This window comes from Amphibalanus amphitrite, unplaced genomic scaffold (genome assembly GCF_019059575.1).
Source record: "Amphibalanus amphitrite isolate SeventyFive unplaced genomic scaffold, NRLGWU_Aamphi_draft 000877F_arrow, whole genome shotgun sequence".
NCBI classification, from domain to species: Eukaryota; Metazoa; Arthropoda; class Thecostraca; order Balanomorpha; family Balanidae; genus Amphibalanus; species Amphibalanus amphitrite.
The window spans coordinates 297,099-311,441 of NW_024882371.1; the positions used below are offsets into that span (position 1 = coordinate 297,099).

Here is a 14,343-nt window from a genome sequence, read left to right on the forward strand (position 1 = left end):
TCGCAATGCACGTTTAGGCCCCACCCAAAATGTCTCGATTCGCTGCCAGACTTGCAAAACATAGCCCGGAGAACGACCGCTCCGGTTGTTTTTCAATAGAAAAACACAATTCTAACGAATAGTGTTTGTCTTTTCAAACAACCTGCGGTTATTCGCCGGTCTATAGCGGTGTGCCAAATTTGAGTCAGGTCAAGTCAGGTCAACCGCTAGGGGTCGTGACGGGTATTCGTAATACGGCACCCTATTGGCCGGTCTCTAGAGGTGTACCAAATTTGAGCTCAATCGGCCCGGCCGTTCTCGAGATCTGAAAGTGTCACCCTGCACGTGAGCACGTGCAGCTGCACCCCATCCGTGACACATGAAAATACATACTAACTGACATGCGCACGGCACCCTACTGATCGGTCTCTAAAGGTGTGCCAAATTTGAATGCAATCGGCCCGGCCGTTCCTGAGATCTGGAAGCGTCACCCTGCACGTGCGCACGTGCAACCTGGGACCCAACTGATCTGTGCAAGGCACCCTACTACGCAGTCTCTGGCGGTGTGCCAAATTTGAACTCAATCGGCCCGGCCGGTCACGAGATCTGGAAGCGTCACCCTGCACGTGCGCACGTGCACCGGCACCCCTACCGTGGCACATGAAAATGGATTGCCTGGTAGGTGACTACCTCCATGCCAAGTTTCAGCGCAATCGGCCCAGTAATTGCCGAGTTATTGCACTTATTACAAAACTGACACCTCTCCGTATTACACGTGTCACGTGCAGTAGGGGTCACCCGCATGCATCGTCCATAGTAAAATACTTCTAAGAAGGGTATACGCTACCCCACTCAAAAAACCGCAAGTGTATTGGTCCAGTGGCTGCGGAGATATTAGTCGTACAAAAACGTCCCCACGGCGGCCGGCTGCTAATGTTTAGTATTAAATCGCATCCTTCAATGGGAGGTATCCCTGTCACCTGTTCGTATACTGTCTGAGCCGAGGCCCATATATAGTTCTGAGCTCAAATCTCGGTAATGTCGTGCTTTTTTACCAAATTCCTCAAAAACGGCACAACGTGCAATAACGTTCTATATATCATTGGAAAGAGCATCAAAAGTTGTATATCCTATCAACTTTTCACTTGAATATGTCTTCAAGGTACAAAGTTATTAAGCACCAAAGACGCTCCCATTGACTTTCCATGTTAAAATTTTTCATTTTTAAAGAAGCCTAAAGACAACAAACGAATTTGCACAGCTTAAAGAAGCATAACAACATGTTCTATGGTCTTTTCTCAACAAGTCCTGAAAGTTTAAACAAAATCGTATCATATAATTTTGTACAAGGAGCGAATGAAAAAGTCTCTGCAAAAACGCCCATTGACTTAACATGGGGAGCGAAAAAAGTTCAACTTTGACCTCGTGCAAAGACACGTTACGAAGTTCTGAGGGGTATACGGCGCACACTAGCGTGTACCCAAACGTGTTTGCCATAAAATGCTGGGAAGAAAACCACCTCTTCCTTGGCTCGTTTTCCCGCCATTGGCGATCGCGCAAAAAGTGTCCAAAACCCCGTTGACTTAACATGGGGAAAATGGAATCGCACGTGCCACGTGCCACGAGGTTTTAAGCGAGTAGCGACCGGTGCCATAAGGTAGATCGCCTCCGGGAGCCCATACACTGAACTTTTTACGAAGATTGTACATTTCGTCTAGGCCCCACCCAAAATGTCTCGATTCGCGGCCAGACTTGCAAAACATAGCCCGGAGAACGACCGCTCCGGTTGTTTTTCAATAGAAAAACACAATTCTAACGAATAGTGTTTGTCTTTTCAAACAACCTGCGGTTATAGCGGTGTGCCAAATTTGAGTGCAATCGACCCGGCCGTTTTCGAGATCTGGAAGCGACACCCTGCACGTGCGCACGTGCAGCCTGGGCCCCAATTGACTTGTGCACGGCACTCTATTCGCCGGTTTCTAGCGATGTACCAAATTTAATCTGAATCGGCCCAGCCGTTTCCAAGATCTGGAAGCGACCCCTACAGGTGCGCACGTGCAGCTGCACCCCAACCGCGGCACATGAAAATACATGCTTACTGACTTGTGCACGGCACCCTACTAACCAGTCTCTAGTGGTATGCCAAATTTGAGCACAGTCGGTCCAGCCGTTCTTGAGATATGGAAGCGTCAGCCTGCACGTGCGCACGTGCAAACTGGGTCCCATCTGACTTGTGCACGGCACCCTACTCGCCGAGCCCTAACGGTGTGCCAACTTTGATCACAATCGGCCCAGCCGTTCTCGAGATCTGGAATCGTCACCCTGCCCGTGCGCACGTGCAGCTGCACCCCAACCGTGACACATGGAAATGCATCGCCTGGAAAGTGTCTACCTCCATGCCAAGTTTTAGCGCAATCGGCCCAGTAATTACCGAGCTATTGCGCTTATTACAAAACAGGCACCTCTTGGCTTTGCACGTGGAACGTGCGTTAGGGGTCACCCATATGCATCGAGAGTAGCACACTATATGAAAGAAGGGAAAAAGCTACCCCACACATAAAACCGTAAGTGTATCAGCCCAGTGGTTGCCGAGATATAAGTCGTACAAAAACGTCCCCAGACTCCCCACGGCGGCCGGCCGCTATTTAGCAGTAAAATCGTGTCGCATCCTTCTACGGGAGGTATCCCCGTCACCTGTTCGTATACTGTCTGAGCAAAGGCCATACGTTACGGTCCAAACTCCATAGTGAGGCGGACATACGAATTTACGAGAGTTTAGCGACGAAATGATTCACTTAATTGTTAAGTAATGGGTACCATTAGGTAGGCCATAAATTTTCTCTAGCATCTCACCGTAGATGCAGTAAAAAGTGCTTTACTTTTCAATGTATATAAAGACTTGCTCAGCTCAATCAGTTCACTCTGTATTGGCTCAAGCCGTATCATGCGAGCGCAATACAAACTAGAGCACCAGACAGCGCAGCGCTCCCCAACTCACTGCTCGCCCAGTCCACCCGGGCCGCCGCCACGACGGCCCCCCGCAAGTAGGCATCCCGCACTGCACCGACAGCCGCGGGCGACCAGCTGACCGGCCAGCTGACCCGCCAGCAGCCGGCGGGCGGCAAGCCGCGGATGGCCGACCCGCCGGCGCGGCGAGGGAGGAGAGGGAGGCAGCTGAAAGACCCGACTACAAACATATATACCAAAGAAACATTACATGTAATCATCGATGACGCGACATAAATCTGCTTTATTGGGGTTAGCGGTGTAGTCTGTGATGCCATCACAATGAAAATAGCCTAGTTTTGTAGAGCATCAAATTCTGATTCCATAACGACTCTGGCTAGTCCATTTTCAATTGTAAATAAGCCTTTTATTGCGATGCAAAGTCAAAACTAAGCCCGAAATGGTGCCGACGGCGGCCGGTCCCCCGATGGTCCCCCATACCATAGATGGTAAACAGGTTAGTTCGCATTCCCGCCGCTATGCTGGCGGCGGCGGCGCCACCTGTCCTCGTGTCCGCCTGGCACCGTAACGATATAGGTCTGAGCTCAAATCTCGGCAATGTCGTGCTTTTTTACGAAATTTCTCAAAAACGGCAGCACGTGCAATAACGTTGTATATTTCATTGGAAAGAGCATCAAAAGTTGTATAAAATATCAACTTTTGACTTAAACATATCTTAAACGTAAAAAGTTATTAAGCAGCAAAGACGCTCCCATTGACTTTCCATGTTAAAATTTTTCATTTTTAAACGAGCTTCAAAAGAGCAAACGAATTCTGACAGCTTAACGAAGCATAACAACATATTCTATTGTCTTTTCTCAACAAGTCCTGAGAGTTTAAACAAAATCGTATCATATAATTTTGTACAATGAGCGAATGAAAATGCCTCTGCAAGAACGTCCATTGACTTAACATGGGGAGCGAAAAAAGTTCAACTTCAAACTCGTGCAACTCAAGTTAACGAATTCTGACGGGTATACGGCGCACACTGGCGTGTACCAGAACGTGTTTGCCATAAAATGCTGGGAAGAAAACCACCTCCTTCTTGGCTCGTTTTCCCGCCATTGGCGATCGCGCAAAAAGTGTCCAAAACCCCGTTGACTTAACATGGGGAAAATGCAATTGCACGTGGCACGCGCAATGATTTTTGTTGCGAGTAGCGACCGGTACCATCAGGTAGATCACCTGCAAAAGTCTATACCCTGAAATTTTTACGATCCTAAACGCAAAACTCTAGGCTGCGACCAAGTTGCCCCAATCTCAGGCCAACTTTGCAAACATAGCCCGGAGAAGGACCGCTCCGGTTGTTTTTCAATAGAAAAACACAATTCTAACGAATAGTGTTTGTCTTTTCAAACAACCTGCGGTTATAGTCTTATATAATACTGAACGAGGCCGGTGTAAATAAATTTTCAAGACCGAGGTCCTTACTGGATTTTTGAACGAGGCCGAAGGCCGAGTTCAAAAATCAGTAAGGACTGAGGTCTTGAAAATTTATCACCGGCCGAGTTTGGTATGTATTTTACTGTATGCCAACGATGCCAACGATAAATTTATTTTCTGGACCGAAGCTCTTAGCCGACTTAGGAACGAGAACATCCCAAAATGTTGGCTTAAGTGCATTCTGGTAATGCATTTTTGACCGTGGTCAATTTGCTTACACCAGTTATTACCACACCCCTCTGGCTAATGTATTTGAATAGACCAGGCATACAGTAAACGACATGGAATGGACAGGAGCTTCGATTAGCATTGCCACGTGTGTAACCAAAAATCAAGGATTTTGCCGGATGAATATCCGGAGATCCGGAGGATGCGGATGAATTTCTTTCCACGTGGGTGTACATTTTCATATATTTTCTTAACATTTCATACATTTTTTCTTAACAATCGTCGAATGATTCGTCTTCAACTTAAAGGGACCCTCCCACCTTAACATTAGTTTTGAGTTGAGATAGCCAAGTTTGCGGCCAGGCTCAGAAACCACCATTTATCCTGGTCGCAACCCCCGCAGCTTTATGGTGTTCAAGAAATTTCTTCCCTTTACTTGCAGGGTGGGACCAGCGTGGTCCCTATCTCTTAACCATTACGGGAATCTGATGACGTCATCAGGCTTTCGAACGTCCGTTAAATGTTTGACTAAAACGTTTTGTAGGACGCGATGGAATATGCTGCTTTGCGCGCAACAAATGCCGCACTTTCAAATAAAGTCGCTAGGAACAGCGGAGATCCCAAAAAGTAAACAAAAGTAAAAGTCTAATATCTTGAAAACCGGTGAATATTTTTCGATGAAATTTGGTAGATATTCGTTTTTGCTCTTTCTAAACCGAGCGACATCACTTTCATGCCAATTCATTAACTTCTTTGAAGGTGGGAGGGTCCCTTTAAAGGCCCAAGTTGTGACTGTGACTTCGAAATGGTAACCGTATATTTTATTGGAAACTTTTAGCACACATTGTTACGGGAGCATTTATACATATTCATTGCATTAGAGTTTTAACATTGGTCTAAAATTAAATGAAATTCGATGAAATTCGTCTAAAATTTGATGAAGATGAGGAAGTGCGAGCACTCGCGCTCTACTTTCAGGGTCCCAGGACTATATATGGCCTTGGTCCCAGGGCGTATCGGTTCCTACAAAAACGGTACGTCCTTCCCCATCCTCGAACTCTGCGGAGGAAGATGGGAAAAATACAGATGCGAGCTGGCTTTCATGACGCTATCTTGGCTCTCATAAAAGAGAAGTTCGCCGGAGCAAGTGCCAAGGACAAGCTGTGCATCATTTCGTTCGACGAAATGCAGCTGAAACCAAGGTTGGCCTACCAGCGGGGTGATGACGTCATCGAGGGCTTCACTGATCATGGCTCTCTCTGCCGCGCCAATGCCTGCGCCGACCACGCCTTGTTCATGATGGTGCGGGACGTCAGTGTCACCAAACGCTGGAAACAGCCCATCGGTTTCTTTCTGAGTTCCGGAACGACCAAGGCCGTTGTGCAGCAGCAGCTGTTAACACAGTGTGTCCAACGTGTAACAACAACAGCGGGATTCACTGTGCTAGCTACAACTTGTGACATGTCAAAGAACAACCAGGCGACCTACAGACTGCTCGGAGCTGCGGAAACCGGCTTGTTCACCGTGGACGGGCACGAGGTTGCTGCTCTGTATGACGTGCCTCACATCTTCAAATGCATACGAAATGCATTAATGAAATACGATATTGAAGTAGACGGTGAAGTAGCCTCTTGGAGTCATTTAGAAACACTCTACGCACTGGAATGCGCTTCTTTCCCACGGGCTGCTCCAAAACTAAGCCAGAAACACATCAGGCCAAACAGCATTGAAAAATGAAAGTCAGCTATGCCCTACAGGTGATGAGCCGGACAGTAGCAGCAGCAATCACATTGCATGCGACCCACGGCAAGCTCCCGCGCACTGCACTCCCGACTGCTACTCTCCTGCTGCGCCTCAACGACCTGCTCGATGTGCTAAACTCTTCCGACCGGTTCGACCCCTGCTCAAAGCGACGCGCGATATCCAGCCTCCATCCAGCAACGGCGGGAGAACACCTGCAGTTTCTTCAGGAGAGCGACGCCTGGCTGCAGCGGTGGACGGTCGGTGGCGGCGCCAGCATCGACTCCATTCGAGGACTGCGACAAACGATAAAAGGCGTGGTGAAAATCTGGGACTTGTGTCAGGCTGCTGGGTGCACGTTCCTGTGCACTCGCCGCTTAAACCAAGATCCAAGCTACTGAAAATGAAAGTTTATCTCGGCAAAAATATATATTAGGCACATACACGGTGCCTGTGTACCTACTTATAATGAAGAAACATTATGACAACGTTTGAAACGTTTAACACAACCCCTCCTCTAAATGCATTTATGAAACGTGAGTGGGCCAATAAAGGCAACTAGTTTTAACTGTAACAAAAAAGCACTTCTGGGCACGTAAATGGGGTAAATGTGGTAAAATGTGGTAAAATCCACCACCCCATATCGCCTCTACCGGAAACCCGTTTTAAACCCCCGAAGGACATTGGCAATTGAGCAGGATCGTTCATGTTTATCAAAACAGCCGGCAACTTTCTATCGCAGCGAAAGGTTGACTAGGACGAGAGTCATTGCTTTCACTGACTATGACAAACCTACTCGAACGGATTTTCACCTAGGAAGTTACCAAACGAATGTTGAAAAATACATCAGCACCATGAAAAAAACCTTACCCACCATCCTCAGCAACGCCGCCTCCCGCCGGCGTCCACCGGAAAAGGGCGGCAAACGAGCGAAGTTTAAATGGTCAGAAGTGATTCCAGACAGCAACACCTGATTAGATAAAATGCACCTTCTCATATTGCCCCGGTACCCCGTTATGCCCCAGCTTCCCCTATTAGTTATAGGTCTGGCAACTATACTTTCATCCTCGTAAAGGAAGTAACCACAGCGAATCCGCACGACTAAATCATCAGGTCGCCAAAAACTCGGCAGTTACAGGAAATCTCGATCTTGTCCATTCCATGTCGTAGACTATATATTCCGTGGCCAAACTGTGTGCTTCACTTAACACAAAATAGATATAGAATAATCTGCATAGAATGTTCTTCGTCCAAGGAGACTGAACATGCCCTGAATATCGTTAAATCTGCACCAACTGGTGTCATTGTGTAGAGACGTTAGGTAGCCATATATCTTTGTTTGTTGTTCGCCAGGTGTTGGTGTGCTGGTCACTGACATCACATTCAAATGGGGCATTTAAATACCTTTCAGGAGCCCCTCTGAATCAAAGTTCTGCAAGTTTGTATTTGAAAATCTTGATCTCTGAATTTAAGCATTTATAGGCGATGTAAGTGCAAGCCAAGGACCCCATTTTGGATATTTCAACTCAAACTATTGATAAGGTCAAAGTAGGTATGGTCATCTAATACAGCTCACTTCAACCGCCTTGCTTCAACCCAAGATACCTATAAGAAAGCTTCAACCTACCTGTCGGCTTCCGCTTCAACCGCCCGTGCCAGGACGCCGGGGCACTCATGCCTGTCTTCCTCGGCTCCGATTCCCTCAACAACACCAAAGTACAAGTCAGGGTATATAGAATAACGTACAATTATCACCGAACCACTCACGCTCCTATTGCCTGGCACGCTCCAAAATGGCGGGAACGGGCGGGAACTGCAACGACGCCGCAGACAGCAAGGCCATCTATAAACCTCATTCAAATCCCAATCACCGCACCACTATTTTGGTAATTTGTGACCCCTTCCGCTTCCGCTATACCGGTTCTAGTTTGGTATGCCAAACTACCAAAAGCAAAGGTTTTTTGGTAGCTAGCGCTACCAAAAAACTTTTCCCACTTGGTAGCCCTGCGGACCAAATAACTCGAGGATGGTTGCGTTTTCCTGGAGGTGCCCGGCATATGAGAGAGCCGGCCACAGAGGGTGCGGGCGCCAATGGAGGCTAGATAAGCGCCAGCGGTCGGGTAAGCAAACACAGCCCCCCGGCCTGGCGAGAACACTGCGCCGGGCGCCCCCAGTGCGTGAGTGGCACGCCACACGGCGGCCGCTCATGTTTTCGTTTTTTTTCTTCTTTCTTATTTTTCCTTTGTCTCCCTCCGTCAACTCCGGCGTCTTCAGCTAGGGAGAGGTGGAACACACGCAATAGGAGCTGGCGGAGGTCGAGGCCGCACTACGCCAAATCCCCCGGATACCGAGTTAAAGGTATTATCAGGGTTTTTTCCGAAATTTCGGAGTTACTCAGTGAAACGTGTAGATGAAGGTGGCTGAGGCCCCGATCCGAAGTCATTCGTCTCAAAATTGCCTAATTCCCAATGGTGGGCCTCCAAAGTTGATCCGTCTGCCAGCCAGTACCTGGAGGAGGCAGTACCAAGTACTCGGATACATTTCCCTATAAGTCCATAGGCTTAACACTAGCTAGAGACTTCTAGAGATATTTTGTATGCCAGATAGGCCGTCGCATACCAGATAAGGCCGCAATGGCCGTTCAACGTTACGTGGGGAAATTGGAGAAATCTAAAGACTTTTTCTCTCTGACGTCTCCACTCCGCAACTGGCAAGCGTTGTTAGCATTGGCTCGTGTCGTCGTAAATAAGATTTGTTTGACGGATATTCCGTTAGTTGAGTGTGTTGTTGTAATTTCTGAGGCTGTATGAGTTGGACGGAATGGCGCCATCCCGCCAAGTGCGAATCGGCGGTGTAGTGTGAAGGGTTGTGGAAAAACAAGGCTGATTGTCATTTGTCCCGATCTCAACTTCTTCCATGTTCCGAAAAACCGTGTCAAGTAAGTCCAATTTGAAATGCTGGAGATTGCGGGGCAGGCACTAAGTGAAAAAACAGTGGCATATTTTACGAAATTGTATTAATATATGTTTTTATGTCAAACATGCACAAATGTAATGATCAAATGTTTGAAGTGTTTGAAGTGTTTGAACACACAAATGTTTGAAGTGTTACTCATACATCAAACAGTAAGGTGTACGAGTAAATTGTGTGGATGAAGTCTGACTCATCTGAGTGGTCCGAGGAAAAAAACAAGCGAACTTGACCTAAGTCCTAATATTACCTATTACCTAATAACCTACTAAACTACAGTCTCCCACGAACCTAACGTACATGCTTCAGCTTACAACCTACAACCTACAACTCGGAGTTCATCTACACATATAACTAAAGTACCCAATGTACTATCTATGGTTACCTGACATCTGTGGTTCTGACTATCTGTGGTTACTTGTTATCTGTTACTTGTACTGGAATGGCAAGCCTTGCAATTTTCCCAGACCTTTGATCACAAAGTCATGCTGTTTTTAGGAGACTTGGTTGGGTGGCTGTCCTAGAAGATGGTTTGGCGGACAAGCAGGTTGACGAAGCACTTGTGTGTAGCTGCCACTTCAACCCTCAAGATCTTTTGCTTGGAGAAAGGGCTAGAACGTCACCACATGCCGTACCGTCAATAGCAGTCGTGGAAGGTGGGTTTGGCATTTCCTTTGTAATTGAACTGGTTTTTAGCACAACTTGTAAAAGTGGCACGAACATTGTTACATTGAACACTTGATGTGATGTAGAACCTGATAGCTGATGTTGAGTCTTGCAAATTGTATGAACAGCAGCTGGTGCATTGAGCCTGACAAGTGACGTTGGCACCCTAGTAGTCTCGTGTTTGAGTGTGGTCACCTAAAAAACTTGTGTGTAACCAACCATAAAGTTTTTAAATATAATTTTGGGATAATGATGTGGTGTGTTTTGGTCATATGGCTTGGATGGTGACTAACACTAATTAAGGAATGCTTCTTCACGACAATCTCCAGTCTCCTGAAGCACCATCATCTATATTTTCTTCCCAGGGATTCATCCCTGAATCACAATCATTACCTAGGCCAGATAACTTTGCTGGGCCACATGGTCAAAACAGTTGCAGCTACAGGGTAGGTATACCAGCTGTACATGTATTTGACAGACTAAACATTCTTTCTGTACATCTGGACAGGTAAACTTGATAGGCGGCGCGCGCCCATCGGCACCGGCGGCCGGCGCGCGACCATCCCATCGGCACCGGCGGCGGGCGCGCGCCCATCGGCACCGGCGGCCGGTGCGCGCCCATCCCATCGGCACCGGCGGCCGGCGCGCGACCATCCCATCGGCACCGGCGGCGAGCGCGCGCCCATCCCATCGGCACCGGCGGCCAGCGCGCGCCCATCGGGCACCGTCGGCCGGCGCGCGTCCATCGGCACCGGCGGCCAGCGCGCCCATCCCATCAGCACCGGCGGCGGGCGCGCGCCCATCGGCACCGGCGGCCGGCGCGCGACCATCCCATCGGCACCGGCGGCGAGCGCGCGCCCATCCCATCGGCACCGGCGGCGGGCGCGCGCACATCGGGCACCGTCGGCGCGCGCGCGTCCATCGGCACCGGCGGCCAGCGCGCCCATCCCATCGGCACCGGCGGCGCGCGCGCCCATCGGCACCGGCGGCCGGTGCGTGCCCATCCCATCGGCACCGGCGGCGGGCGCGCACATCGGCACCGGCGGCCAGCGCGTGCCCATCGGGCACCGGCGGCGGGCGCGCGTCCATCGGCAGCGGCGGCCGGCGCGCGCCCATTGCAGAGAGAGGTGATGTGATTGACCCTGTTGGCCCCCCCCCCTCCCCCACCCTCTGACCCGCCCGCGCGCCCCGACAGGTCGTCGTGTAGCGCGGCGCTCCGCCAGCTGCTGTGCTGAGGTTGGCGGCGCTCAGCAGCTACCAGCTGATGCAGCGCGCCGTGCTCGCTTGCCGCGGCGCAGTGTTTATAGCGCGTGCGCCGGGCGCTGACGGCAGTCGTCTGGCAGCGACAGCTCTGCCGGTGACGGCACACGCTGCTGCTGCAGAAACTGGACAAGGGCCTGCTTGGGCTCCTGGTCCTGGATCGGTACGCCGGCTCAGTCACCTGATGACGGCGGCGCACAGCGTGACCTACCCGCCCTACAGCCGGCCCAGCAGGGTGAGTAGTGAACTGAGTACTGAGTAGCGCTCAGAGTTAGCTTGAAGTTATTTAACATGATGCACTGTTCTTCATGAGTCGTCCCCATCGCTGCTTGTGACTTGCAAGTTCCTTCTTTTTCGGCAGTGCGTCCCAGCAGCGATTTTCACCTCTGAGAAGTATAGTTGCCGTACTAGTGAAAAAGTGTATATCTTTGAAATAAACATTCCGTTTCATCTGCCCACTACCACTAACGCCCCTCTGCCCTCTCCTGCAGCGGACGGGGAGACCCCCCTGACCGCTCCTTCCCCCTGTTCTGCTGCAGGCGGGGAGGCCCGCCCGGGCCCAGTGCCGCACGGAGAGGCGGTGGCGCTGGAGGCCAACACCCCGGCTCGCGACCTGTAGCTGACGGTGCTGGAGCCGCGAGTCACCGTGTTGGCTGGCCATGGAGACTTGGAAAAGGTGGGTCTCCGCGCAGCGGAGGAAGGGGCGGCGGCTGACAGTGGTGGCCGCCAACGGGGAGCTGGGCGGCGTGGGTCCATGCATAGCGGGGATGTTCGAAAGGACAGCATCAGCTGCATTGTTTGAAGAGCTGCTGCAGTTGGGCGTTGAGATATGATCGCAGACTTGCAAGGAGATGGGCTCCTGAGATGCGTGCTTTTTTTTGCTCCGATGATCCGGCTGATCGCTGTTCTATGAGGTCGTATTACCCGCCCGCGGTCACCAGGCCGGGGAGGTATATACGTCTACAGCAGCTGTGTTATTTGTCTGTCCCGGTTGTATCACCCAGTCTTCCCCCGTCCTCAGGCCGGTGAGGTGCGTCTCCAGCTGCGCTGTCAGCACGGCCGGCCCGTGCTGGCCGCGCCCCAGGCGGCCGACGCGCCGGCTCCCGGCGGCGGCGGCGAGCGGGCGGTACGGGCGCTGCTGCAGCTGCCGACAGCTGCCGCCGCCGCGGACAGCTGCCCGCTGCTGGTGGTCGTCTCCGAGCCGGCCCTGCTCTGCTGGCAGCCGGCACTGCTGCTCTGGCTGTCCCTGGCCACTCAGCTGGCCAGCAGCTGAGTGGCCCGGCGCCGCCGCCACTACCCCAGCCGCCCGAGCCGCCGCCGCCCGCCGCCATGGATGTGCCCCGGCCGCAAGGACACTCGGGTACCTCGCGATCGGCACGGAGCCACACCACGGAGAGGAACCTACCCGCAGTGTCACCCAACACCTCCGCTGCGGCGGCCGTCTCCCCCACTCCGCCGGCGCCGCCCGCCGCTCCGACTTTGGCCTGGCTGCCGGCCCTGGAGCGTCTGGAGGTGCGCCTTCAGATCAGCGCGGTCACCGTCACCGTTCCGGCCGGTCCAGAGAGCGGCGGCGGGGCGGCCGGGGACGCGGAGCGGACGGCGGACCCGCTCCCGGCCGCGGCCGGCCACCACCCGGCGCCGGTACCGGGCCGGGTCCGCAGCAGCAGCGACTCGGGCCACCGGTACTGCCTGCACGGACAGCTGGTCTCTGTGCTGCCGTCAGTCCGACTGGACAGCGCTGCGCTCAAATCGGCCGCCCTGCCGACAGTGCCGGAGGTGCCCGTCCGACTCACCAGACCTTCAGCGGCCGCAGGTCAGTCGCGGCCGCCGCACGGCCAGCTCATACCGGCCACTGAGGAGGGCTTTTCCATAAAACTCTCAGTGCTAGTGATTTTGGCATTGGCATGGGGGCGGGTATTGGTACTCACTACTCACCCTGCTGGGGCCGGCTGTAGGGCGGGTAGGTCACGCTGTGCGCCGCCGTCAACAGGTGACTGAGCCGGTGTACCGATCCAGGACCTCAATTATGATTATAAGTAAAACGGGATGTAGGGATGAAGTCAGCTTGTGCTCAAGACTGACGTCATGACAATCGACACGTGAATATAACGGGCATGTTTGCTCCTTGCTGTCGTGCGGGCGTTCGAATCTCTCCCAGTTTGTTGGCCCGTGTCTCTCTCCCGTCCCCCGGGTCTCTCCGCCGGCTGACTCCGCTCTGTCTGTTCCAGCCGGCTCCCAGCTGCGCTCGCCGAGCCAGACGCAGCAGGTGATGTCGCCGTCGGTCGTGGTGCGCGACTGTGCGTCCATCCCGTGTCCAACGCCCCCCCCCACACCGCGCGCTGCTGCCGGGCCCGCCGTCGTAGTTTTATGGCCTTGCGCCGTCAGTCGCCAGCTGGTGGTGGCGACCCGTGATCGCTCGCGTACGTTCGCCGGCGCGCCCATTGCAGAGAAGGGGTTCGCGCATGCCCATTGTAGAGGGGCGCGCCCCTTGCGGAGGCGGTACGCGCTATGCTGTAGACAGTAATGCTTGTTGGGTAGCCCCTTTGCGCATTGTTTGTTCATGGATGTAAATACAAGTTACATGACTGATGAGTGTAATGCTTACATTTTTGAACTAAGAAATGCCACAGGGCAGGTTACCTTGGTGAGTTTCTGATATCAACATACTGAACATAAGAGCAGAATAATTATCCATAGAGCGTTAAGGATTTTAGCCACCGAATTCACCAGTCAGTAATTGCACATGGTGGCACCATGAGCATGAGTACCTCGCCTTGTCCGATCCTTTTCACAACTAGCAAGTAGAATGTGGGAAAAGGCAGGGAACTTCAAAGCATGCGCATATGTAGATAGCTGATGATTCTCTCTGTTCAAGCACGATCTGGCACTCTGCAGCCTGTTCTGTTCCACATGAGTTGCCGGGACACATCACACATGAATTTCTGCATGCTTCAAACAGAAATGCCTTAATTTTCCTTAAAATATATTCATTTTTCACACAAAGACAACCAAAATGTACATGCAGGTGGGTACTGTGGCAAGAAATTACATACAAATGTATTTTGCCATGTAGGTACCCTCCTTTCACATCACAATCATCAATCAAATTCA

General features: G+C 51.8%; 1 protein-coding gene across 2 annotated transcripts; it reads left to right on the forward strand.

The window, feature by feature from the left end:
- The first annotated feature begins 12,559 nt into the window (after positions 1–12,559).
- Positions 12,560–13,825, forward strand: LOC122367557 (predicted GPI-anchored protein 58). Of its 2 annotated transcripts, XM_043340782.1 has the most exons (3): positions 12,560–13,045; positions 13,461–13,516; positions 13,628–13,825. In XM_043340782.1, exons 1-3 carry the CDS (start codon positions 12,562–12,564, stop codon positions 13,754–13,756), a joined length of 669 nt encoding a protein of 222 aa, XP_043196717.1. In that variant the 5' UTR covers positions 12,560–12,561; the 3' UTR covers positions 13,757–13,825. The 2 variants fall into 2 exon arrangements, with proteins under 2 accessions (XP_043196717.1, XP_043196716.1); XM_043340781.1 differs by having other exon boundaries at positions 13,461–13,825.
- The last annotated feature ends 518 nt before the right edge of the window (positions 13,826–14,343 follow it).